The sequence below is a fragment of the Anomaloglossus baeobatrachus genome, chromosome 7, assembly GCF_048569485.1.
Source record: "Anomaloglossus baeobatrachus isolate aAnoBae1 chromosome 7, aAnoBae1.hap1, whole genome shotgun sequence".
Lineage (NCBI taxonomy): Eukaryota > Metazoa > Chordata > Amphibia > Anura > Aromobatidae > Anomaloglossus > Anomaloglossus baeobatrachus.
Window position 1 is genome coordinate 281,873,209 of NC_134359.1, and position 27,841 is coordinate 281,901,049.

Here is a 27,841-nt window from a genome sequence, read left to right on the forward strand (position 1 = left end):
TTTGGCAATTTTATGGTCCTGCATAAGAGGAAAAGGACTTTCATGCAGCCCCTCTGTCCCTAGCTATCACCAATAATAAGCGAGCATAAAAATACTACTCAAGTTGAGCAGGTTGGACACCAAAGGGGACAACTTGAGTAATGAGTATAATTGAAGTCAATTAGGCTAGTTTCACACTTGCGCTAGTTTGACGCAAACGGAATCCGTCACTAATGTAGTACAGTTCATTTATTTACAGTGGAAGCGCGACATCATGTGGACACAAGCGGGTACTGCATGACACACACGCGCCATAGTATCGCGCTTCCACTGTAAATAAATGAACTGTACTACATTACTGACGGATTCCGTTTGTGTCAAAATAGCGCAAGTGTGAAACTAGCCTTATTGGGCAGTTTGGCTCTCCACCATCATAGAGACAGCCATAAATAGAGCATTATCGGAGGAGGGTAGGCTTCTTCTTTTTTTTTTTTTTTTATAAAAACACAGCATCCAAACACTTTATTTTTGCCCCCAGTGAGAGCTGTCACTGGGGTGCCGGCCCCCATTATTGCCTATAGGGAGACTGCTCTTTGTGTCGGATTGTTCACGAATGACACATCCGAGATCTCGCGATACTCGGCCGAGCATCAAGTGTACCTGACACTCACGATAATCTGCCGAACACACCTGACACACGCAATACTTGTCCGAGCACCGAGCGCACCTGACACCCGCGATACTTGGCCGAGCACCGAGTGTACCTGACACCCACGATACTTGGCCGAGCACCGAGTGTACCTGACACCCGCGATACTTGGCTGAGCACCGAGCGCACCTGACACCCGCGATACTTGGCCGAGCACCGAGTGTACCTGACACCCGCGATACTTGGCCGAGCACCGAGTGTACCTGACACCCGCGATACTTGTCCGACCACTGAACGTACCTGACACCCGTGATTCTCGGCTGAGCACCGAGCGTATCTGACACCTGTGATATTCGGCTGAGCACCGAACATACCTGACACCCGCGATATTCGAGGGTAAACCTTGAGGGGTTTAAAATAAAAAGGGACACACGCGGCGCCACTCTAAATATAGTAGTTCAAATGCATATAAAATTATTAAAAAATGTGCATAAATTGCACTCACCTTGTTTCAAGTTAGGTCAAACCCATAGATCCCTTTAGGATCAATCTCCACAATCTCTGTGCTGATTTGCTGCTCACTAGGATTTGATACACTGTGAATCAACTCCACAGGAAACCGGTAAATTGAAGTGCTTGAAAAATCTTTCAAATCCAAAAAACGTGGCGCTGATCCCCCAATTATATCAGAAGAAATTTTATTCGGCTACTATAAAATATTACATAAAATATTACAACACGTTTCGGCTAAAAATCTTAAAAAAGATAGCCTTCTTCAGGTAAAATAACAACGTTTTTGTTGTTATTGTTATTTTTCCTGAAGAAGGTTATCTTTTTTTAAGATTTTTAGCCGAAACGTGTTGTAATATTTTATGTAATATTTTATAGTGGCCGAATAAAATTTCTTCTGATATAATTTGGGGATCAGCGCCACGTTTTTTGGATTTGAAGGATTTTTCAAGCACTCTAATTTACCCGCGATATTCGGCTGAGCACTGAGCGTACCTGGCACCCACGATACTTGGCCGGGCACTGAGCGTACTTGACACCTGCATACTTGGCGAAGCATACCTGACACCCACAATACTCATCCGAGCACTGAGTGTACCTGACGCCTGCAATACTTGGCAAAGCATACCTGACACCCGCGATACTTGGCTGAGCACCGAGCATACCTGACACTCACGATACTCGGCTGAGCAGTGGCGAACACACTCGTTCATCATTAATCACCAATTCTAAAGATATTTCTATGCATAATGAATTACTAGGAAGTCTGCCTCAATAACTGTATAACCTCCTGCCAGGATGAAATGTCCGAATCTGGCCAGTCATCAGTGGCCGCCACCCCGAGCACTACTGGTACCAAATCTAACACCCCCACCTCATCCGTGCCATCGGCAGCCGTAACGCCTCTACATGAGAGTCTAGGGCCTCTGCAGGACTATGGCATGAGCAGCAAAAGCAAGAGGTCACGGGAAAAGCGGAACAGCCACAACATGGAGGTGCAAGTCACCCAAGAGATGAGAAACGTTAGCATAGGTAAGAATGTTATAGTAAATTTATGTCCTACCATAGAAAAATGCTTTATGAACTGCGAACTGCAATGCTAATAATGAGGCTGTCACACAGGCATGGGAAGCAGCGACGAATGGTCCGATGTCCAGGACATCATCGACTCAACCCCAGAATTGGACATGTGTCAGGACCCCCGCCTAGAACGCTCAGGGACCAGGTATTAACTCCCATGCTCTATGGTGTACCCTACTTTGTAACCCTTACAGCCAATATGTAATATATCCAACATAATTATTTCATCAGTCCCACTCAAGGCATTGTGAACAAAGCTTTCGGAATCAACACGGATTCTTTGTACCACGAGTTGTCCACAGCTGGGTCGGAGGTCATCGGGGATGTTGATGAAGGAGCTGATCTACTCGGTAAGAGTGGAACGTGCTGTGATATTCTGCATGGAGTCTAGTGCGATGGCCATTAGGAGTCATTGAAGGTCAACCAAAATCCAGAAGGCTTACACTGGCCAAGTGATGGGTTCCCAATGCCACAGGCTATCAACCAGTTGCATAATATAAATTATTAGTGTTTAGTCTCCATTTTCCCAGTTCAGAGGCTTGTCAGTACTTTTCGTTTGTGTTATGTTGTGGAAGGTAACGTCCCCTTGCATGCCCTACTGTTTTTTTGGATTGTGCTCTTACTATGTTGGTTCTAGCTAGTCATTGACTGACCCGGTCTTTCCCTCTATTTCCCTTTTCACCCCTCCCCACTTATGTCACCGCTGGACGGTCTTCATAGGAGAATTCTCAGGTGTGTACTCTTTCTCGTCACCTATATGTTAATTCCTTAACTTTTTCCCAAATTTCCCATCTAACCCCTGAATGAATGGCGTTTTCTATTTTCTGGCTGGTAAGTCTCTGATGGCTTTGACTACTCAGCTTGCAGGACGATAAGTAAAGATTGGCACAGGACCTATGTACATTTGTGAGATTTGTATTCTCATTGGGTACTTATGGCTAAAAATACTGTGAATATTGTCACCTAGCTCCCCCTATAATACTATTCCTTGGAAGCAAAGTGACTCTGGGGCCAAAATTGGCTTTTGGGACTTGTAAAAGATAAAATTGACCTAGTTATGGAGGACTTGCTTGGCTCAAGTGAATAGGAATCAGGGGGCCACCCTTAATGCGGTATTCCTATGTAAGACATTTTCTGGCAAATCCTCAGGCTATGCTAAAATGTCTGATAACTATGGATCCTATGTCTTCAATCTGTAGGAGAGTGTGATGTTCAACCACAAGGTGTCACTAGATACAACTAGTGGAGGAGTAGTCAAACAAGCCGGAGGTTAGGAGCCAGGAGGTGACGTATAGAACACAGGGAAAAAGCACAGCCAAGGTCAGGGTACCAGCCGTAGGTCAGAATCCAGGAAGTCATGTAAGGAACACAGGGAGAAGGAAGAGCCGAGGTCAGGGTCTGAGCCGTAGGTCACGAGCCAGGAAGTCATGTAAGCAACACAAGGAGAAAGCGGAGCCAAGGTCAGTGTACGAGCCAGACGTCAGGAGCCAGGGGGGTAATGTCAGAGTCCGGAGCACCTGTGGAGAAGGGTCACTAAGGTCCGGGGTAGAGATACAAGATCGGAACAGAAGAGTTACTGGAGCCAGAGCACTCATTGCAGAACAGGAACTATGACTGTTGATATTCCGGGTGAAATTGCTCCCTAATGAAGCAGAGCAATCACCTGGAATGAGGTGCCTGTGACCAGGCCCCTCCCATCACCAACGCAGGACCCAAGGTCGGGAGACAACCCGTACACCGGAGCACAATACAAAAACAGAGCATCGACACTGCTGAAGAGCAGAGCATCGCACATCAGAAACATGCCAATAAGGTTCCCCAATCCCTACCATGGTCAATAATGAAGCCACTGTAAATGATGAAGTGGTCGCGCATGCACAGTTTTCTCAATCCTATGGGAGTTCTAAAAAATTCACCATATTATGTAATAGAGGCCAGTAAGCTATTTGTGGAGAAACCCAAAAAAGTTCTGTTACCCCAAAAATCTCATCTCCTGCAGAGCTGTATGCTTTTCGTTGGGCATGGGCCTCAGTATGTCTGCAGGATCCTCTGGTAGCTCATTCTGCCCTTGGTTTCCATATCGGAATATCACTAGGCAAGTTTGCCAGCTTGGTCCAGATCTATGCTTGCTGTCAGTGAGTGGTAGCATTCTATTTAACATACTGAGCTTCTCCACCTTCTACTGGTAGAGGGGTTGGATTGCTTAGCTTTATGGTTAGGACAACCTCCGAAACTAATGTTTCCATTCATTGGCAGCAATAAGATAATGATCAATTGAAATAACTAATTAACATGAATCTGCAACCCCCTCCCCCAACCTTTTAAAAGGCTATTATTATCTTGGACATTAGCAGCATATACCTAAGAGAGTGATAGATGCAGGTCCCAGAGTTGAGATCCGCATCTATCTGCAGAATGGAAGACCCGTAAAGGAGAGGTGTGCATGCCTGGCTTTCTAGTACCCTAAAATTTGTGGGCACCAATACTCAGAGCTCTCATACAAGCGGATGGAGTGATTCACGCATGCACAGTGGTCTTGTGAGCAAAATACACTCTTTCTATGCCATTGGAACTGTGAAATAGTAAGATTTGTTTTACAAGCGCTTGGGAAATCATTGCAGCACACACGCTTTGTGGTGTACTGGGAGTTTCTGCTTTATTACATCATGTGACCAGTTTATGTAGTATCCCAAACAAAGAAATACCTCCTCAGAACTATGCACCAATAAGGGCTGCAGGGGTGTGTGTAGAAATGTGAAACTTCCCCGCCCATCAGAGTTAGCTGAACCCTATGACATCATTCAGTTACAAGACAAGATGGTTTCTATAAGAACAAAATGGATTGTATTCTCTCACGGTCTCTTCATTTTAAAAAGTTGAAAATATGAATACCCCTTTGAAAGACAAAAACAAACTGCAACGTCAGATATACAAAAAAATGACATTGCATGTCCTCGAATATGGCCCTTAGCTTCTCCTAGAACACTGGGAAACACTTTGAGCATTGCGGACTTTGCATGGCTAGCGATACAGCGCATGCGTCTAGACCAGGAAGGGCGGCGGGTGCCCACTGTAGGGGCTGCATGGCGATAACTGCTGTATGGGCCGATCTGCAATCACTTCTTAACTGCTGCTCTGTTTTTTTCTACCCTCTTTGCTTCCTCCCTGTCTTCCTCCCATGTGGCTGCACTCCTAGTGAGGGATGATTTCTTTGGTAAGGCTGAGGTCTGCGCTCCTCCTGTCACTCCAGGCCTTCCGATTGTTCTGTGTCCTTTTTTTTTGCTGCAATAAGGGTTTTTTTTTTTTTTTTATGTACAAGAAAATTGAGAAAATTGCACTGGAGCAGAAGGGCCACAAAAATATTAAATTTGCAAAAAGGCTCTTACCTCCTATGTGCCATTTATAATGCTGGTGTCCTCATATAGGATAAATGAAACTTTTGGTCTCTTAAGGATTCCATCCTACGTGTGATTGTTTCCTCAGCATTCCTATAATTACAATCCTGCTACCCATTGGGTAGGGCTACACGGAGAAATAGGCTACGACAAAAGTCACGTGGCCCAAGTTTGCAACGTCACTGATACAACACAGGGCAATACAAATGACTGAGTACCCTGAAGGTACTGCAATGTAGCAGCGACACTTGGCAATCTTTGACCATGTATCTTGTGTCTGTGTAGCTCTAACCTAACCACACAATCCTGAGCAATCGCTTCCCTATAGGTTTCTGCACTGAAATCTCTTGCCAGGAAAAAACATCATACTCAGTACTGCCCTCCTGTGGTAGCAGGCTGTAGAATCACTCTTAAATTTTCATTTTTGGGGGAAATTTTATTTTGTATTTTTTTTTTCCTTACTGTCTGTGTTCTTGTTGTTTATGTCCAATAAGAGAGATACACAGCAGAATTATGAGACTGTGTGCGGGGAAGGGAACGGGATCAGGGGCTTATCTGTTATTACTTGAGGCCTAATTTGCCGCTGTTCTTACAGGGATGGGCAAAGAAGTGGGCAATCTTCTGTTAGAAAACTCCCAACTTCTCGAAACCAAGTAAGATGCTTGTTTTTTATTCTTTAACCTAAGTTATATAAAGTGTGTGCCTCCATACTCATCTGTCTTCAGTATTTCTTCCAAATATGTTGGATGATAACACTGGAATCATAGACTATGATCAATTGTCTAATGGCGATTCCATCAGTCAGTCGTCTAATCTATCCCTCTATCTATCTTTCTATCTATCTATCTCTCTATCGTATCGTATCGTATTTATCTATCTATCCAATATCTATCTATCTATCCAATATCTATCTATATATCCCTCTATCTATCTATCCCTCTATCTATCTATCTATCTATCCCTCTATCTATCTATCCATCTATCGATCTATCCATCTATCTATCTATCTATCTATCTATCTATCTATCTATCTATCTATCCTTCTATCTATCTATCCTTCTATCTATCTATCTATCTATCCATCCCTCTATCTATCCCTCTATCTATCTATCTATCTATCTATCTATCCTTCTATCTATCTATCTATCTATCCATCCCTCTATCTATCCCTCTATCTATCTATCTATCTATCTATCTATCTATCTATCTATCTATCCATCCCTCTATCTATCTATCTATCTATCTATCCCTCTATCTATCCATCCCTCTATCTATCTATCTATCTATCTATCTATCTATCTATCCCTCTATCTATCTATCCATCCCTCTATCTATCTATCTATCTATCTATCCCTCTATCTATCTATCTATCTATCTATCTATCTATCTATCTATCCTTCTATCTATCTATCTATCTATCCATCCCTCTATCTATCTATCTATCCCTCTATCTATCTATCCATCCCTCTATCTATCTATCTATCTATCTATCTATCCCTCTATCTATCTATCTATCTATCTATCCCTCTATCTATCTATCCCTCTATCTATCTATCTATCTATCTATCTATCTATCTATCTATCCCTCTATCTATCTATCCCTCTATCTATCTATCCCTCTATCTATCTATCTATCTATCTATCTATCCCTCTATCTATCTATCTATCTATCCCTCTATCTATCTATCTATCTATCTATCTATCTATCCCTCTATCTATCTATCCCTCTATCTATCTATCTATCTATCTATCTATCTATCTATCTATCTATCTATCTATCTATCTATCTATCCCTCTATCTATCTATCCCTCTATCTATCTATCCCTCTATCTATCTATCTATCTATCTATCTATCTATCTATCTATCTATCTATCCCTCTATCTATCTATCTATCTATCTATCTATCTATCCCTCTATCTATCTATCTATCTATCTATCTATCTATCTATCTATCTATCCCTCTATCTATCTATCCCTCTATCTATCTATCTATCTATCTATCTATCTATCTATCTATCTATCTATCTATCTATCTATCTATCTATCTATCCATCTATCTATCTATCCCTCTATCTATCTATCTATCTATCTATCTATCTATCTATCTATCTATCTATCTATCTATCTATCTATCCCTCTATCTATCTATCTATCTATCTATCTATCCCTCTATCTATCTATCCCTCTATCTATCTATCTATCTATCTATCTATCTATCTATCTATCCCTCTATCTATCTATCTATCTATCTATCTATCTATCTATCTATCCAGTAACTATCTATCTGCCATGTTTCCACCAAAATAAGACAAGGTCTTATATTATTTTTTGCTCCCAAAGATGGGCTATGGCTTATTTTCTGAGGATATCTTTTTTTCCATGAACAACTATCCACATTAATTCTTGAACACAAAAAAAAATAAATCAACATTTAAGCGGGCTTTACACGCTGCGACATTGCTAGTGATGTCGCGAGCGATAGCACCCGTCCACGTCGGTGGCGCGTCACGGGGTGATCGCTGCCGTAGCGAACAATATCGCTACGGCAGCGTCACATGCAATTACCTGTTCACCCACATCGCTGCGGCGGCCGAACAATCTCTCCTTTAAGGGGGAGGTGCGTGCGGCGTCACAACGGCGTCACTAAGCGGCCGCCCAATAGAAGCGGAGGGGCGGAGATGAGCGGCTGGAACATCCCGCCCACCTCCTTTCTTCCTCATTGCGGGCGGCTGCAGGTACGATGTGGTTCCTCGTTCCTGCAGTATCACACATAGCGATGTGTGCTGCCGCAGGGACGACAAACAACCTGTGTTCCAAATGAGGAACGATTTTTTGAAAATGAACGACGTGTACACGACGAACGATTTGACATCTTTATGCGATCGTTACTGATCGCAAAAAGGTGTCACACACAACGACATCGCTAACGAGGCCGGATGTGCGTTATCAACACCGTGACCCCGACGATATCTCGTTAGCGATATCATTGTGTGTAAATGGGCCTTTATTCAAATATAGTCATTTTGTATTCTGGAACATCGACATAACTCTTGAAACCCTGTGTGTAATACTACCTATACACACACACACACAGACACACACACACACACACACACACACCAGACTGTCTCCTCTTCAGCTTTAGACTACTGCAATTAAAAGACCTTTGGTCACATGCTGTGATGTCACAAAGGTCCTTAAATAATCCTATCATCAGGATATAAACACTGGGACCCCTTGGAGAATGGCTGCCCTGTCAAATTGCCCAGTTTACTCTCCCTTCCCCTTAATGCCAGTGGTCTATACCAGACAGTCTCATGTTCAGTTCTTTAAGACTCCTACAATTAAGAGACCTTTGATTACATCATGTCATATGACTGTAAAATCATCAAAGGTCCTTCATGAATCTTAACCTCGGAATACAATTGCCGGGGTCTGTAAGAGAGTGGGGTCCCTGAGAAATTGCACAGTTTGACTGCCCCTAACGCCAAGCCTGACTGTAACTAGGGCTTATTTTTGGAGTAGGGCTTATATTTTAAGCATTCTCTATCTAGCTATCTATCCAATATCTATCTAACATCAATCTAGCCAACATCTATCTATCCAACATCAATCTATCCAACATCAATCTATCCAACATCAATCTATCCAACATCAATCTATCCAACATCAATCTATCCAACATCAATCTATCCAACATCAATCTATCCAATATCTATCTATCCAACATCTATCTATCCAACATCAATCTATCCAACATCAATCTATCCAACATCAATCTATCTAACATCTATCTATCCAACATCAATCTATCCAACATCTATCTATCCAACATCAATCTATCCAACATCAATCTATCCAATATCTATCTATCCAACATCTATCTATCCAACATCAATCTATCCAACATCAATCTATCCAACATCAATCTATCCAACATCTATCTATCCAACATCAATCTATCCAACATCTATCTATCCAACATCAATCTATCCAACATCAATCTATCCAACATCAATCTATCCAACATCAATCTATCCAACATCAATCTATCCAACATCTATCTATCCAACATCTATCTATCCAATATCTATCTATCCAACATCAATCTATCCAACATCAATCTATCCAACATCAATCTATCCAACATCTATCTATCCAACATCTTATCTATCCAACATCAATCTATCCAACATCTATCTATCCAACATCAATCTATCCAACATCAATCTATCCAACATCAATCTATCCAACATCTATCTATCCAACATCTATCTATCCAACATCAATCTATCCAATATCTATCTATCCAACATCTATCTATCCAACATCAATCTATCCAACATCTTATCTATCCAACATCTATCTATCCAACATCTATCTATCCAACATCAATCTATCCAACATCTTATCTATCCAACATCAATCTATCCAACATCTATCTATCCAACATCTATCTATCCAACATCAATCTATCCAACATCTTATCTATCCAACATCAATCTATCCAACATCTTATCTATCCAACATCTATCTATCCAACATCTATCTATCCAACATCAATCTATCCAACATCTTATCTATCCAACATCTATCTATCCAACATCTATCTATCCAACATCTATCTATCCAACATCTATCTATCCAACATCTATCTATCCAACATCTATCTATCCAACATCAATCTATCCAACATCTATCTATCCAACATCTATCTATCCAACATCAATCTATCCAACATCTTATCTATCCAACATCTATCTATCCAACATCTATCTATCCAACATCAATCTATCCAACATCAATCTATCCAACATCAATCTATCCAACATCAATCTATCCAACATCAATCTATCCAATATCTATCTATCCAACATCTATCTATCCAACATCAATCTATCCAACATCAATCTATCCAACATCTATCTATCCAACATCAATCTATCCAACATCTTATCTATCCAACATCTATCTATCCAACATCTATCTATCCAACATCAATCTATCCAACATCTTATCTATCCAACATCAATCTATCCAACATCTTATCTATCCAACATCTATCTATCCAACATCTATCTATCCAACATCTATCTATCCAACATCTTATCTATCCAACATCAATCTATCCAACATCTTATCTATCCAACATCTATCTATCCAACATCTATCTATCCAACATCTATCTATCCAACATCTTATCTATCCAACATCTATCTATCCAATATCTATCTATCTATCTATCTATCTATCTATCTATCTATCTATCTATCTATCTATCTATCTATCTATCTATCTATCTATCTATCCCTCTATCTATCTATCTATCTGTCTGTCTGTCTGTCTGTCTATCTATCCATCTATCTATCCCTCTATCTATCCCTCTATCTATCCATCTTCTATCTATCTATCTATCTATCTATCTCTCTATCCCTCCATCTATCTATCCCTCTATCTATCCCTCTATCTATCCCTCTATCTATCCCTCTATCTATCCCTCTATCTATCCCTCTATCTATCTCTCTATCCCTCCATCTATCTATCCCTCTATCTATCCCTCTATCTATCTATCTATCCCTCTATCTATCTATCTATCCAATATCTATCTGTCCAATATCTATCTATCCCTCTATCTATCTATCTATCTATATATCTATCCCTCTATCTATCTATCCAATATCTATCTGTCCAATATCTATTTTTCAGGAATGCATTAAACATTGTTAAGAATGACTTAATAGCAAAGGTGGATCAGCTGTCAGGAGAGCAGGAGGTCCTGAAGGGTGAACTAGAGGCCACTAAACAGGCCAAGGGCAAAATGGAGACCCGCGTAAAAGAATTGGAAGATGAACTAAAAAGGTAATGTGTAACCATGTGATCTATATGAATAATTCATTAATCTACTCTTTTATAAATGACTTTTCTTTTTCAACTGTTAAGGGTGAGATCTGAAGCCATTGTCGCTATGCAAGAGCCTAAGGAAGAGGTGGATGAAGTAAGTGTCATCGATATTCTGTATTAGGATCGGATAAATGTAAATCCTGTTTCTAAGTGGAATCTGTTATTTGTCAGCAGAGCTCTTCTCCCTTGCAAGATAACATCCCGATTGCACAACGCAGGAGATTTACACGTGTGGAGATGGCTCGTGTCCTTATGGAGAGAAACCAGTACAAGGAGAGGCTCATGGAGCTACAGGAGGCGGTGAGGTGGACGGAGATGATCAGGTGATTTTAATCATAATGTTGCAGAATGGCACATAAAAAAAAAGGAAATATCTATCTTTGGAGAAATTTAATAGATAAAATATAAGGAAAAAAAGTCTAGGGCCCACCTCTAAGTCACTGAACTTAGGTTTTTCCTTCAGTCCCATTGTCCCCGGTTGTATAAGATCCGGGCACTCGCCATGCCATCTGTCTTTACAGTAATGGGACAGAATGGTGGGTGGTGCAGACCCCACTGATACCAGCGCGTCCTGTAATAGGACGGCCGCGTGCGGTTGAGAGAAAAGTCATCAACACTCTGCTGACTCCATAACTGCAGAGTCCAGAAATCCTCTGGCAACTTCAGCACTAGCACTGCACCCGCTGGAAGCTTCATGGCCAAGCAGCTGCAGCTGTACATCACCATGCACAATGCCGAGCCGTACATCACCAAGCACAATGCAGAGCCGTACATCACCAAGCACAATGCCGAGCCGTACATCACCAAGCACAATGCCGAGCCGTACATCACCAAGCACAATGCCGAGCCGTACATCACTAAGCACAATGCCGAGCCGTACATCACCAAGCACAATGCCGAGCCGTACATCACTAAGCACAATGTCGAGCCGTACATCACCAAGCACAATGCCGAGCCGCAGAGCCGTATATCACTAAGCACAATGCCGAGCCGTACATCACCAAGCACAATGCCGAGCCGTACATCACTAAGCACAATGCCGAGCTGTACATCGCCAAGCACAATGCAGAGCTGTGTATCACTAAGCACAATGCCGAGCTGTACATCACCAAGCACAATGCCGAGCTGTACATCACCAAGCACAATGCCGAGCCGAACATCACCAAGCACAATGCCGAGCCATACATCACCAAGCACAATGCCGAGCCGTACATCACCAAGCACAATGCCGAGCCGTACGTCACCAAGCACAATGCCGAGCTGTACATCACCAAGCACAATGCCGAGCCGTACATCACCAAGCACAATGCCGAGCCGTAGATCACCAAGCACAATGCCGAGCCGTACGTCACCAAGCACAATGCCGAGCTGTACATCACCAAGCACAATGCCGAGCCGTTCGTCACCAAGCACAATGCCGAGCCGTTCGTCATCAAGCACAATGCCGAGCCGTTCGTCACCAAGCACAATGCCGAGCATCTGAGAGAGCGGTGTAAAGCCGCCACCACTGGACTCTGGAGGTGTCACAATGCTATCCCTAATCTGAGGGATACTCCTAATAGTGGAGATGCCTGAGACCCATTCCTGGCCCTGCTCCTGACCAGATCAAGTTTGATTTCGTCCCATCCCTCCCACCAGTGAAGGACAGGGCAGGAGTGTGATGTTAAACACAGATGAAGACAGGCAAGGGAAAACCAAAACTCTGTCATACTGCACACATACAGGATAGGACAATAAGAGATTCAGGAGGAAAACAAGAGCAGGAAGGAAAATACAAAGGACAACTGGGGGTAAACTGCACAACCGCACAAAACAACAACAACTACAAGCACCAGAAAGTCTGGGACACCACATCAGACCAACTAAGACAAGCTATAGCTGGCATAGGAGGAAGGACCCAGCCATTATATACATGTATATACATGTATGTATATGTATATAGTATATATATGTGTATACGGGGAGCATATGTGATTGGCTCCCTCACAACAGGTGATCAAAGAGAGCAAACAAGCAGACTAGCAGAGATTAACTCTTGCTAGCCTGCCTATGAATCAGCACGCAGCAGGTCGACGCCTGAGTCTGCCTGCGTTGCTCCCAGACACCAGAGAATCTCTCAGGTGGATTGACAGAGTCAACAATCTGAACAAGACCTGACGCCGCCATGACAGTCGACGAAGTTAGATAAAATCTCTGTGTGACAGGAGGAGATGTGCTCTGTGAAGTGATGGATCTCGCTTCTCTACCTGGTATCTGATGGACGAGTCTGGGTTTGGTGAATGCTAGGAAGCCGCACAGAGCACAGACCTCATCCCCATCCTAGAACAGAGACAGTGACCCCGACCTCTCCCCAACATCAGTGTCCCCTCACAAATGCTCTTCTGGATTAAGAGGCAAAATTCCCACAGACGCTTCCAAAATCTTGTAGAAAACTTTCCAAGTAGGGTGGAAACTGGTATTGCTGCAAAGTGGGGACCTACTCGAAAGTCATTTCTATAGATGCATGTACACTAAAGCGGGCTTTACACGCTGCGACATCGCTAATGCGGAGTCGTTGGGGTCACGGATTTTGTGACGCACATCCGGCCGCATTAGCGATGCCGTTGCGTGTGACACCGATAAGCGATTTTGCATCGTTGCAAAACCGTGCAAAATCGCTAATCGGCGACACGGGGGTCCATTCTCAATTATCGTTACTGCAGCAGTAACGAGGTTGTTCCTCGTTCCTGCGGCAGCACACATCGCTGCGTGTGACGCCGCAGGAGCGAGGAAGCTCTCCCTACCTGCCTCCCGGCCGCTATGAGGAAGGAAGGAGGTGGGCGGGATGTTACGTCCCGCTCATCTCCGCCCCTCCGCTGCTATTGGGCGGCGGTTCAGTGACGCTTCAGTGACGTCGCTGTGACGCCGCACGGACCGCCCCCTTACAAAGGAGGCGGTTCGCCCGTCACAGCGACGTTGCCGGACAGGTAAGTATGTGTGACGGCTGTTGTGCGGCACGGGCAGCGATTTGCCCGTGTCGCGCAACAGATGGGGGCGGGTACCCACACTAGCGATATCGGGACCGATATCGCAGTGTGTAAAGTAGCCTTTAGGCTGCATTAAGAGTCTATTGTTCTGACAGAAACAGAAGAGTGGTTCTGTGCTTGTATGATATTCATGCATTTAAACTGGAGACATGGGACCCCCGTTCTGGTGAGACCAGTAGCATTCATACATTTATCACCTGAGGGTCTGTAATAAACCTCTGTTTCCATGTTTTTTCCCATTGTTGGAAAACTATGGTTCAGCCTGTACGCTATTCATGTGTATTAGCACCAGAGAACCAACACAACAAGCATTTCTGAAGAGACTGATATTGTAGATCTCCACCATGACAGGTGATGCTGCTCATCTCATTGCAGGGCCTCACGGGAACATCCATCTGTCCAGGAGAAGAAGAAATCCACAATTTGGCAGTTGTAAGTATTAGTATATATGTCATCTGTGACTGTGTGAGGTTTATGCGAGGACAGCTTTATAATAAGTGAGAGCAGGCTAGAGTAATGGAAAACCTTTACATACCCTGAAACAGTATTAGGCTGCTTTCACACATCCGGCTTGAGCTCTGCGGCTCAATCCGGCTGTGCAAGCTATGCAACGGATGCGGTGAAAACATCGCATCCTTTGCATAAGTTTTTCCTTTGCGGCCAGTCCGGTTTTTGCCGCTTGCGGCATGCTACTGAGCATGCGCAGTGGCAAAAACCGCATGCGGCGGCCGGATGCGGTTATTGCCGCATCGCGCCGCATCCGGCCGCCAAAGGCATGCATTGAAAAATGCGCCGCATCGTCCGAATGCGGCGCGATGCGGTTTTTTTTGCCGCACGAAAAAACGTGCCAGGCAACGTTCCATCTGGCCGCCGCATCGGCTAAATCTGCCGCATGCGGCAAAAACCGGATGGAACGCAAGGCCATGCGGCACAATGCGGCACTAATTAAAGTCTATGCAGGAAAATCGCAACCGGCAGCAAAAAAAAACGGTTGCGATTTTCCTGCAAAGTGCCGGATTGTGCCGCATTGCAGAAACCGGAGGTGTGAAAGTAGCCTTAAATAAAAAAAACTCCGTATGGAGTCACTACAATGATTATCAAATCCAATAATCCCTCCACCGAGTATAGGCATATAACCCGTGGAGAAGAAAAGTGACCAGAACAAATAAAATATGTATAAAAAATATTTTATTGAATCATAAGTTAAAAGCGCATAGTAATGGTATAGAAAAAATAGAAGACAGGGACAATCCCAGATAAAGGCAGCAGAACACAATAATCTAAAAGTGACAGTGCATATAAAGGGCCTTTCATATAATAGCAGGCAACAGATATTGACAAGCAAGTGCAAATGATACAGTACTGTAATGTCTAAAAATATATGTTGCTGATAAAGGCAAGAGATAGAAATATACCGTGCAAGGATGCAGGAATCCCTATCATAAGAAGAGTATGGATGGAAAGCCAAGAAAATGGCTTATAATCAAAATAAGGGGGATATATGCTGGGAAACCCAGGCACGGTACTGCATAGATTTACCAGCACCCCTTGAGGAAGTCACGAAACACGTGCCGGGGTTGGCAGCGTACGCACCGACCACTTGGATTATACGGGCCCTTCATATTAAGGTAAATCTATGCAGTACCGTGCCTGGGTTTCCCAGCATATATCCCCCTTATTTTGATTATAAGCCATCTGGTCACTTTTCTTCTCCACGGGTTATATGCCTATACTCGGTGGAGGGATTATTGGAATTGATACCCTGAAACAGGCAGTCAGCAATATGTTTTTAGAGGGCTTTTTTCTAGTGCACCATATTTGTCAGAATGGTGTGAAAATTCTGAGCGCAGAAGTTATAGTTTGAAGCTATTACAAAGGGCTGTCCAAGATTATCAAAAACTCGGCTGCTTTCTTCCAAAAACTGCACCACACCTGCCATTGGGGTGGCTCTATACACTTATAACAGCCGACTGGTGGGTGTGACTGTCCCGGACATACCCTTTAAAGAGGACCAACCACTAAGATTTTCCTATATAAACTAAAGCCTGTGCTATACTGGCGCTATCATGCTGATTCTATACATGCCTTTAGTTGTGAGATCGGATGAATACTTTCTGAAATACAGGCAAATAAAATTTGTGAAATGCACTGCTACTTGATTGATAGATGCTGTGATGCTGCAGAATATCTAATAGGTGGGTCGGGGTTTCCTAGTTATTTCCACCCCTGTCTGCTGCTAGGCCTTCCTTCCTTCCTCCTCCCCCTGTAATAACAGAGACAAGGGGAGGAAGAACAGGCAAGCAGACAGGGAGGAGGAAGGACAGGCAGGCAGACAGGGAGCAGGAAGGACAGGCAAGCAGACAGGGAGCAGGAAGGACAGGCAGGCAGACAGGGGCGGGAATAATTAGAAAACCCAACCTACCAATTAGATATTCTGTAACACCTATCATTCAAGTAACAGTGCATTTTACAAGCTTTACTTGCCTGTATTTCAGAAACTATACATCCGATCTCACAATTAAAGGTATGTATAGAATCAGCATGATAGCGCCAGTATAGCACTGGCTTTAGTTTATATAGGAAAATCCTGGTGGTTGGTCCTCTTTAAGTAGCTGGTAAACTTATCTATAGCAAGCTAATACTGATGCCTATGCTAGGTGGAGACGTTCAGTAGGGCTTCTAGAGATGAATATCACGGTATAGCCCTTAAATACCAAGACAAACAATTTTATGTGATCCTACGGTTTTTCTCCAAGTAACCACATCATCTGTTGTTTTCATCTTTCAGCTTCAGCAGGTTGTTCAGCTCTTCCTCCAGCCCTCCTCCTGCAAAGAGATCGTACCCCCCAGTCAACATCCACTACAAGTCCCCCACTCCAGCTGGGTTTAGCCAACGTCGCAGTCACACCATGTGTCAGATCTCCACTGGAGGGCGCACAATCGAGTTCTTCCCTGATGAGTAAGTCAAGCTATGATAACTAATCATATGCTAAATAAATGCAAGTCAGCTTTATGTAGGAGATAGCCAAGATAATTGTCTATAAAATGAAAGTTGTCTCCCGCTTAAAGCTGTAGTGGATGGTGAGATATGGAGACTGAAAGTCAAAAAGCTCAAAACATTGTTACCCTTTTGCTCCTTAGTGTATGTGCATTAAACTCAGTTTTACCTTGTGGATGAGGGCAGGAATGTTTTACTGAATAATGTGAATACTTTTTTCTAATGCTCTGTTGGTTTATATTCAAAATCTTGTTTCCAAACCCTACACAACCTCACGCTTTAGTTTATTCCTTAACTTTTACTAACAACTAACTAAGCCTCTACTCACAACTGCATTTTGGGTTCCAAAAGTGCTTGTTTCTGGGGAGCTAGGGGGATTATTGTCCACTGTAGAGGAGTTCAGCAACAACTCTGTTATGCCTATGGCCAGTTTTAGTGCTGTATACATAGACTTGGCTATTTCAGGTGGCTATCTGGGCTTTGCTTACTTCTCCTTATGGGGCTAAGAACTTTCAGGCAGGTAGTTGCGTACTACCTGTCTCTTCTGCCCGGTGTTGATCTCAGCTGGCTCAGTGCTGTGGCTCCTGGCGATGTCACGTTGACAGGGCAGATGCTTCTCTTCCGTTCTGCTCTGTCGATGGAGCATAACTACTGATGACATGCTGATTAACAGCCGGCTCCCCGCTCTCTAACTCAAGGAACTGATTGTCCATTAGCACGATGTCAGCAGTGACGCTCCGTCGATAGAGCAGAGCGGAAGAGGAAAAGCTACTCTGTTGATGTGAGGTCAAATAAATCAGTGGAGTCGCAGCCTGAGCCGGTAGAGATCGACCCCAGGAAGAAAAGGCAGGTAGTTAGCAACTACCTGTCTGTAGGTTTTGTGCCTCATACACACAAATATGCAAAGTCCACACAAAGATAACTACTTTAAGCCCAATCACGCCTCCAAGATCTAAAACACAACTTGTACTACATTGCACATGTGAATATTAGACCTATCACTAAACCTAGAAATAAATGATACAAGTAAACGAGATAACCATACTTCAAGTACAGCTCATTCTGCATGTTCCTACAGTACAGACCAAAAGTTTGGACACACCTTCTCATCTCCAGAACAACTGTTAAGAGGAGACTTTGTGCAGCAGGCCTTCATGGTAAAATAGCTGCTAGGAAACCACTGCTAAGGACAGGCAACAAGCAGAAGAGACTTGTTTGGGCTAAAGAACACAAGGAATGGACATTAGACCAGTGGAAATCTATGCTTTGGTCTGATGAGTCCAAATTTAAGATCTTTGGATCCAACCACCGTGTCTTTGTAGAAAAGGTGAACGGATGGACTCTACATGGCTGGTTCCCACCGTGAAGCATGGAGGAGGAGGTGTGATGGTGTGGGGGGTGCTTTGCTGGTGACACTGTTGGGGATTTATTCAAAATTGAAGGTATACAGAACCAGCATGGCTACCACAGCATCTTGCAGGGGCGTGCTATTCCATCCGGTTTGCGTTTAGTTGGACCATCATTTATTTTTCAACAGGACAATGACCCCAAACACACCTCCAGGCTGTGTAAGGGCTATTTGACTAAGAAGGAGAGTGATGGGGTGCTACACCAGATGACCTGGCCTCCACAGTCACCAGACCTGAACCCAATCGAGATGGTTTGGGGTGAGCTGGACCGCAGAGTGAAGGCAAAAGGGCCAACAAGTGTAAGCATCTCTGGGAACTCCTTCAAGACTGTTGGAAAACCATTTCTGGTGACTACCTTTTGAAGCTGATCAAGAGAATGCCAAGAGTGTGCAAAGCAGTAATCAAAGCAAAAGGCGGCTACTTTGAAGAACCTAGAATATAAGACATATTTTCAGCTGTTTCACACTTTAAGTATTTAATTCCACATGTTTTAATTCATAGTTTTGATGCTTTCAATGTGAATCTACAATTTTCAGAGTCCTGAAAATAAAAAAAAAACTCTTTGAATGAGAAGGTGTGTCCAAACTTTTGTTCTGTACTGTATAATTTTGCAGTAACTAAATTTAGCAAAAAAAACCCCAAAACAAACCACAAGATAATTTCCTTCTGATCTTTTCCATTTTCTGCATAGGGTTAAGCTTAGCCAAGAGAGTAAGGCTTAAAGAGAAGGTGCCATAAAAAAAAATTGAATAACTGAAAAATTGGAAAGTATTAATGTTTTAATGCCTTGTTTGAATATTTTCATTTGTTTTTAATTTAGCAAAATATAAAAATAAAAAAAGTATGATATTTTCCACTCTTAAACACTAGGGGGAGCAGCTGCTGAAAACCTAGCGTACAACTAACTCACATTACAACTGCTGTAAAAGTGGGCAGAATCTGCTTAATGTCTGTGTGAGATATCACACCTCCCCCTCCACTTTTGGGTGTTTGCAAAAGGATAAGGGAGGATGACATTTAAGGTCCAGTCACACTAAGCAACTTACCAGCGATCCCAACAACGATAGGGATCGCTGGTAAGTTGCTAGGAGGTTGCTGGTGAGATGTCACACTGCGACGCTCCAGCGATCCCACCAGCAACCTGACCTGGCAGGGATCGCTGGAGCGTCGCTACACGAGTTGCTGGTGAGCTCACCAGCAACCAGTGACAAGCCCCCAGCGCCGCGTGGAAGATGCTGCGCTTGGTAACTAAGGTAAATATCGGGTAACCAACCCGATACTTACCTTGGTTACCAGCGCACGGAGCTACACGTGCAGAGAGCAGGGAGCAGCGCACACTGAGCGCTGTCTCCCTGCTCTCCTAGTTACAGCACACATCGGGTTAATTACCCGATGTGTGCTGCAGCTACATGTGCACAGAGCAGGGAGCAGCGCACAATGCTTAGCGCTGGCTCCTTGCTCTCCTAGCTACAGCACACATCGGGTTAATTAACCTGATGTGTCCTGCAGCTACATGTGCACAGAGGGAGGCTGGTAACAAAGGTAAATATCGGGTAACCAAGGACAGGGCTTCTTGGTTACCCGATGTTTACATTGGTTACCAGCCTCCGCAGAAGCCGGCTCCTGCTTCCTGCACATTTAGTTGTTGCTGTCTCGCTGTCACACACAGCGATCTGTGCTTCACAGCGGGACCGCAACAACTAAAAAATGGCCCAGGACATTCAGCAACAACCAACGACCTCACAGCAGGGGCCAGGTTGTTGCTGGATGTCACACACAGCAACATCGCTAGCAACATCGCTGCTACGTCACAAAAGTTGTTTGTTAGCAGCGATGTTGCTAGCGATGTTGCTTAGTGTGACGGGGCCTTTAGGATCACAGTGCAGAGCCATTTTGTTGGTGATTGCAAAGTGATCCTGAACTGTGGAAAGTGTCACCAAGCACCACCGGCATAGTGAATCCACTGTTCAAGGTGCCCCACTGTATACTGTGCCCCATATATTATGCCACCATATTACTATGCCACCGTATTACTGTGCCCCCATATTACTGTGCCACCATACTACTGTGCCCCCATACTATTGTGCCCCATATCAGCGCTCACCACCGCGCTCAGGGTAAAAGTGGAGCACAAAATATACGCTGTGGGCTCCACAGAGATGGCGCTGATCTCCTCCCAGAGTTGGGATCTAGACAGCCCAGGGGGTGTTTGTCCAGGTCTCAGTAGGAAGCGGCCGCATTGAAAAAGATAAAGTCGGATGCCAACTATTAGCCCCTATACACAGGGGCTGCCGTGTTTGCGATTTGTAACTGCCGTTACACACTGCAAATCCAAGATGGCAGCCCCCAGTGTTTGAGTAAAAAAAAAAAAAAACCTAAATAAACAATTAATTTAATTTTGTATTAAAAATAATGGATTCTATAATCAGTAATTATTAATACAAAATTGCAATTGTGGCACCTTCCCTTTAATGATGTTTATGTCCTGCGGCACATGCATATTTGCCAACAGTCCCGATTTTGCCAGGAAACAAAACAAAAAAGGGGTTTGGTTGGGACAAATCTTGATCAAAAGTAGGTTGTCCTTTTGTTTTGGGGAATGTTTTGATTTTGCTTATACGAATGTTGGTAAATATGCAGACAGGACAGAGGGGGGAGGCTCCTGCTGCAGTAAGTTGTTTCATGGCCAGTCACAGAAAAATGAGTAGTAGAGGGATATGATTGAGCTCCTGAAATAGATTTTTTTTTATATTCCTTTGATCTTTAAGTTGCTTAGCCCACTACAAATAGACGATTTCCCCATTAAATACATTAGAATGTATTGGATTTATCTGAATCTATCAGAATGCTTGTCAAATTGGACAGGGTGATTGTACGACGCTATGGCCTCTGCATTTGCTTCCCATTGCTTGCCTTATTGCTCATACATTCTGTTCTTTCTGAGTTGAGATATCTGGAATAGACTGCATTATGTAATGGCTGTCTGAAGCCCTTAGATCTTTTTTGCATTAGGCTCTGTGCACAGTCTTTTTGATGAGTTTTTGGAAAGTTTTTGAGTTCAGAAATTTGGGGAGTTTCTGCTTAAAAAAACTCCATGTGCACAAAGCCTTAGTGTAAGATTTTAACTCTTTATTTCCAGATTGCTTTGCTCGGACGTGCAGCAATCTTACTAATACATTGGCGTTAACCCTTGCTGCTTTGCTTTCTGCTCTCCCCTGACACCGGGCACCCTCTCTCGCTTTCTCTCTCCCTCTAGATTGAGAAGTAACACTGTGGCTTCTCTCCTCAGTGATTGCACCTCCACAGCTCGCCGTGAGCAAAAACGCGAGCAGTACCGCCAAGTGCGGGAGCACGTGCGTAATGATGACGGTCGCCTACAAGCTTGTGGGTGGAGCCTGCCTGCTAAGTACAAGCAGGTTGGTGACTTGGGCCGGGATATTAAGCATTAGATTACGTGGACCCATTGCCTACACACAGTGCTGCATCCGATTTTAAGATCTGAGCTATGCATATAGCATATAACAGGGAACTGATGGAGTATTCCTCCCAGGACTTGACGTCCACATTGTCCAGAATAGGAAAAAAACCATCTACTTTATTTCCCAGGAGCAGCACCATACCTTCCCATGATCATTCAATTGCAATTTTTTTCCCAAGCCCAAAAGATGATCAGCACTAATTTTGGGCAAGGGTTGTTCTGAGGGAACTATCCCTTTAATTTACACCAATGGGATCATGGGTTCAGCATCACTGAGTGCAGGCAATGGGTAAAGCCGATACCATTATCCTTTCCATATGTAACGGGTTTTGATAGAACCATTTTGTGTGTGTTGTTTAATAAGCTGAGTCCAAACGGAGGTCAGGAGGACAACCGTATGAAGAATGTGCCCGTGCCCGTGTACTGTAGACCCCTAGTAGAGAAAGATCCCACTATGAAGGTACTGTCATACTTTTATCTGTGACCCCCCAGTACCACCTATAGTGAAATGAGCACTAAATTATACTGCGTCCTTTTTCACAGTTGTGGTGCGCAGCCGGAGTGGATTTAACAGGCTGGAAGCCATTTGAGGAGGAAAGTTTGACAGGGGTGAAACCAACTCCTGGTCGAGATCCATTAACAACCGAACGTGAAGTGGAAGGAGAGAGCAAGAGCACCCACACCTCACCGGAGAAGAAGAAGGTGAGGACACTTGAGGCTGGTAACGGGGTTCCTTCTGCTGGGACCATCAGTGATCAGCTGATAGCTAAGCAAAAATAACTGTTATCCTGCAGCGCCACCAAAGGTAAAATGAAGAATTACATAGTTCTTATTGAAATCAATGATCTGTGTGTGTTACACGTGTACGTACAGGAACCTCCACACTGAGAGACACTCTTTGTAGCTATTCTCAGCTTCTGTCCCACAAAGGGGCCAAATTGGAGGCTTCCTTACATTAATTCTAAAGTCACTGATAATGGTAGCCATATTGATTGTCATCAGGACAGAATTTGTAACAGCTTTGGGATTATGTCATGAGTGTCTCCAGCTCTGGGGTGACCTCTGGCAAGTTTGAGACCAGAAGATCACAATGCCTTATTGTTCGTAGGTCTACAACTTGTATTTGAAAGAATCTACTTCCTTTTAGTGCTGTAGGGGTTAAGGACTCTCCCTTAGCTGGCTGTCCTTTGTAGCCTTAATCTCAGGTGCAGCTCTTTTATGACCACTCCCCTGCGCTATAAAAAGTCATGTGTCTAAAGGCCACTTTACACGCAGAGATAAATCTTTGGCAGATCTGTGGTTGCAGTAAAATCATGGACATATTGTTCCATTTGTACACAGCCACAAACCTGGCACTGATTGTCCACAATTTCACTGCAACCACACATCTGCCGCATATTTATCTTTGTGTGTAAAGTGGCCTTTACCATCTGACATCGGTTATAGATTCTCATTTCGTGCTGAGCACTTTGGAAGGAGCCTGGCTCTGGAAGAAGCTGAGGAGTCGTGACTATTGCAGCTGTGGTGTTTAGCTGCATTAGAAAAGCTTGAAGTGTTTCCCTTTTTGTGTCTATTTTCCCTCTGTCGGTCACCCTTACCTTGTGTTGTATTATTGCAGTGGTGAGACTAGTGTTCTCACTGGCCTACTCACTAGCCAGGGTGGGTGAGTTTAGGGCAAGCAAGGGCCTAGGCATGTGACAGCGACGGATGGGGGGGTAAGGACTCGTATAGGGACGCTAAGGAGTGTAGGGTATAGGTGAATTGCAGGAGGTGTCCCCTCTCCCTGTATTTTTTTAATGGGAGTTTTAAGCAAATTAGATATTTTTCCCCACATCTCTTCAATTTGGGGTTTCAACTTTCTCAGGTACACTTTTCAAGCATCTTTTCAGCAATTGATTGGAGGGGGCTTTCAGGACGCAGACCACCACTGATCTACAGTCATTTAAAGTGCCTACAAAATCTAACAAAAAATCCACATAAATGTTTACTCTTTAAGCACCCAGGTACTCAAGTAGAGATCAATGATTTTTATGAGCAGACCCAGCCCAAGGTGTAAATGCCAGTGGTTCCGAAATACAGCACATAACCTGCCTAATATGATTTCTTCTTCCTATTTCTGTAGAGCAAGGAAATCTATGAAGCAGATGCCACCTCCAGCCGTGTATGGATATTAACCAGCACTCTATCAACTAGCAAGGTTGTGATTATAGATGCCAACCAACCTGGCACCCTGGTGGACCAGTTCACAGTTTGCAATGCCCATGTGCTCTGTATCTCCAGTATCCCAGGTAGGACAATGCCCCATGAGTACCCATTGATTTACTTTAATATCATCCTTGATATTTCTCATCACCAGACTGTATTTTTCTGTCTCCTGTAGCTGCCAGTGATAGTGATTACCCACCAGGGGAGATATTCCTGGAGGGAGAGGCTAATACAGAGGACGCAAGTGATACAGATGGAGTCCTAGCAGGAATCACGATTGTGGGATGTGCCACGAGATGCAATGTGCCACGCAGTAATTGCTCCTCCCGTGGCGACACCCCAGTTCTGGACAAGAACCAAGGTTTGTGTTACTGTATTCTGATTGTACACTGCCTCAGATAGAACTCTGTATGCACTGAGCTCCCCCTAATGGTGGCCGCAGGCAGTGGGCATCTTGACTTTCAAGTCTATGAAGGGTATTTGGAACTCTGTTTTATAAAAAGTAGAAATTGACATAATGGCTAAAAGGTTCTCAATATTTCTATCCCGATTTCAAGGAAATCTATTAGCTCTTCATATTGGGTAAATCTTGGGCAGCATAAAATACAGACAGTCTGCCTCATTGCAGAATGCCATATTATACTCTGGAGCAGGACAACATTTCAGAAAAGATATAAATGAGCCAGGCACTGGGAAAAGAGCTCCCGGCAGGGAGAGAAGAGAAGACTGCTGGGTGGCTCCTCTGTGCCCAGCTTGGTTTGATTGACAGTTCCCTCCCTATGTGCATAAAGGGAAAGTTTTGTCAATTAAGCTGGGCTGGGGAAAGTTGGGGGGAGCCATCCAGTAGATCTCCCTCCCCCCTCATCTTGATTCCACTCGTTATTGCAGTGGTGAGACTAGTGTTCTCGCCAGCCTACTCACTAGCCAGGGTGAGTTTAAGGCAAGCAAGGGCCTAATCACGTGACGTCTGGCTATGACTTCGCTTTAAGGGAGATTTTAAGTCCTGGCAACAGAAATCCGGGCGGCACATCCCTGTCCTAATTGTCTTGTTTGACAGGTCAATTCCTATTTGCATATAGAGAGAGATCTGCAAATCAAGATGAGAGGGGTGGGGAAAAGCTAGTGGGAACCACCCATTGGACTCTTTTTCTCCTGTATGGACTTCTCTCCCTATGTCTGGCTATGAATTCTCTTTCAGGGTGATTTTAAACCTTTGAAACTTGAGTCCCAACATGGGGAGAAGAGTCTTCTGTGCCCAAAACAGGTCTTTTCCTATTTGTGAATAGGACAAGTTTTGTGAAGGTATTGGCAGAGAGGAGAGGTCGAGGTGTAGCGGGGGGACATGTGGATTAGTCTGACAGCATAGTTTATAGTAGATTGTAGGGGTGCGAGACTGTTAGAAGAGAGGCCACAGAGCAGGAGGTTGCAATAGTCCAGGCGGGAGACAATAAGGTCATGCACTATTTTTTTTGCTGCTTCTTGAAAAAGGAATGTACGAATCCGGGAAATACTTTTTTTTTTTTAGTTGGAGGTGGCAGGAGGTGAAGAGACCTTGAATGTGTTGCTTGAAAGAGATATCAGAGTCTAGAGTTACTCCCAGGCAGCGAGCACGTGGGACTGGGGAAAGTGAGTAGACATTGTCATTGATGGATAGGTCGGTTGGAGGTGTTGAGTGAGAAGGAGGAAAGATAATTAATTCTGTTTTGTCCATGTTCAGTTTTAGAGGGATGAAATAGCAGACAGACACTGTGGAATACCACTACAACTCCCAGAAATACCTACTATAAGGGCACCATGTTTAAAACTGTTGAAATACAGTATGGTTATATGGAGATGTTTATGATTTTTCCTACCAGGGGAGGTTTCCACCGTAAGCAACGGAAAACTTACCCAACATCAGTCAGCGGAGGAAGCCACAGAAGCTTTGGAGGTACCAGAATCGTCAATCAGTGAAGCAGAACCAGCACCTGTCCGATCAGGACCCCTAACAGAACATGTATTCATGGACCCTGCCCCTGTAGCAAATGGCCGACTTTGCAGGTATCTAAAGGGTGCTTTACACGAGACGATCTATCGTGCGATAGATTGTCGGGGTCACGGTTTTTGTGACGCACATCCGGCAACGCTTGCGACGTCGGGCTGTGTGACATCTCCGAGCGTCGCAGTATCGATCACAAATCGTGAGTCATGTACTCGTTGCTCGGTTTCATAATCTCGCTTAATTAAAATGGCGTCGGTTGCTCATCGTTCCCGGGGTAGCACACGCCACTCCGTGTGACACCCCGGGAACGATGAACAACAGCTTACCTCCATCCCGCGGCACCCGCCGGCTATGCGGAAGGAAGGAGGTGGGCGGGATGTTTACATCCCGCTCATCTCCGCCCCTCCGCTTCTATTGGGCGGCCGCTGTGTGACGTCGCTGTGACGCCGAACGTCCCTCCCCCTTCAGGAAGAGGATGTTCGCCGCCCACAGCTACGTCGCACAGCAGGCAAGTATGTGTGACAGGGGTTAACGACTTTGTGCGCCATGGGCAACTAATTGCCCGTGACGCACAAATGACAGGGGCGGGTACGATCGATCGTGAAATTGCACGATAGATCGTACCGTGTAAAGCAGGCTTAAGGCTGTGTAAACAATTGTTGTAGCAATTGATGTCAATGGACCACCCCAAATAGTAAATTCCATCAATATAGTTACCAGGTCCCCAAATAGGGAAAAAGGTAAAGTATTAAAGATTAGACAAAAACCCATAAATTAGAAGGCAAAAAATGAGCATCCAAAACTAGTGCTACCATAGACATGGTGTTAGTTTGCTTTTATAGTAGATAAGGCCCAGGATGTAGCACAGTTCATGCAGATCGTGATAAATTGGCCATCGTGTTTGTCTCCATGGCGGGGAGATTGTGAGCCCCAATGGGTAACTGGATTGATGTGATCACTGATGCTCCTTGTAGAGTAGCAGGAGATCATTTAGTATATGGTGAAGTTTTCAACTCTCAGCCTAATATTGTTCTGTTTTATTCCCAATACTAGTGAAAATGGGCACCTAAAACCCGAAGGGAGCACGGCACAGCAAGAGACGGAGGTGAACAGCGAGATCCCCGCCGGCACCAGTGCTGCACCGACAATGTGGCTGGGAGCGCAGAACGGCTGGTATGTGACCAAGACCCCCAGCTGGCATCAGGGGTATATGTCATAGCAATGACGG

At 44.1% G+C, this 27,841-nt stretch overlaps 1 protein-coding gene across 1 annotated transcript in view; it reads left to right on the forward strand.

The window, feature by feature from the left end:
• The window catches only part of MAPK8IP3 (mitogen-activated protein kinase 8 interacting protein 3), an 87,628-nt gene that overhangs the window by 42,322 nt on the left and 17,465 nt on the right, over positions 1-27,841 (forward strand). The window contains exons 6-23 of the mRNA XM_075318269.1: positions 1,936-2,170; positions 2,261-2,363; positions 2,450-2,568; positions 2,939-2,950; positions 5,415-5,432; positions 6,209-6,266; positions 11,322-11,474; positions 11,556-11,610; positions 11,688-11,839; positions 14,918-14,974; positions 17,331-17,501; positions 22,239-22,365; positions 22,792-22,887; positions 22,971-23,129; positions 24,550-24,715; positions 24,808-24,993; positions 26,489-26,672; positions 27,667-27,786. Coding sequence (XP_075174384.1) covers positions 1,936-2,170; positions 2,261-2,363; positions 2,450-2,568; positions 2,939-2,950; positions 5,415-5,432; positions 6,209-6,266; positions 11,322-11,474; positions 11,556-11,610; positions 11,688-11,839; positions 14,918-14,974; positions 17,331-17,501; positions 22,239-22,365; positions 22,792-22,887; positions 22,971-23,129; positions 24,550-24,715; positions 24,808-24,993; positions 26,489-26,672; positions 27,667-27,786 — 2,171 coding nt within the window. The remainder of the gene's footprint in view (positions 1-1,935; positions 2,171-2,260; positions 2,364-2,449; positions 2,569-2,938; positions 2,951-5,414; positions 5,433-6,208; positions 6,267-11,321; positions 11,475-11,555; positions 11,611-11,687; positions 11,840-14,917; positions 14,975-17,330; positions 17,502-22,238; positions 22,366-22,791; positions 22,888-22,970; positions 23,130-24,549; positions 24,716-24,807; positions 24,994-26,488; positions 26,673-27,666; positions 27,787-27,841) is intronic.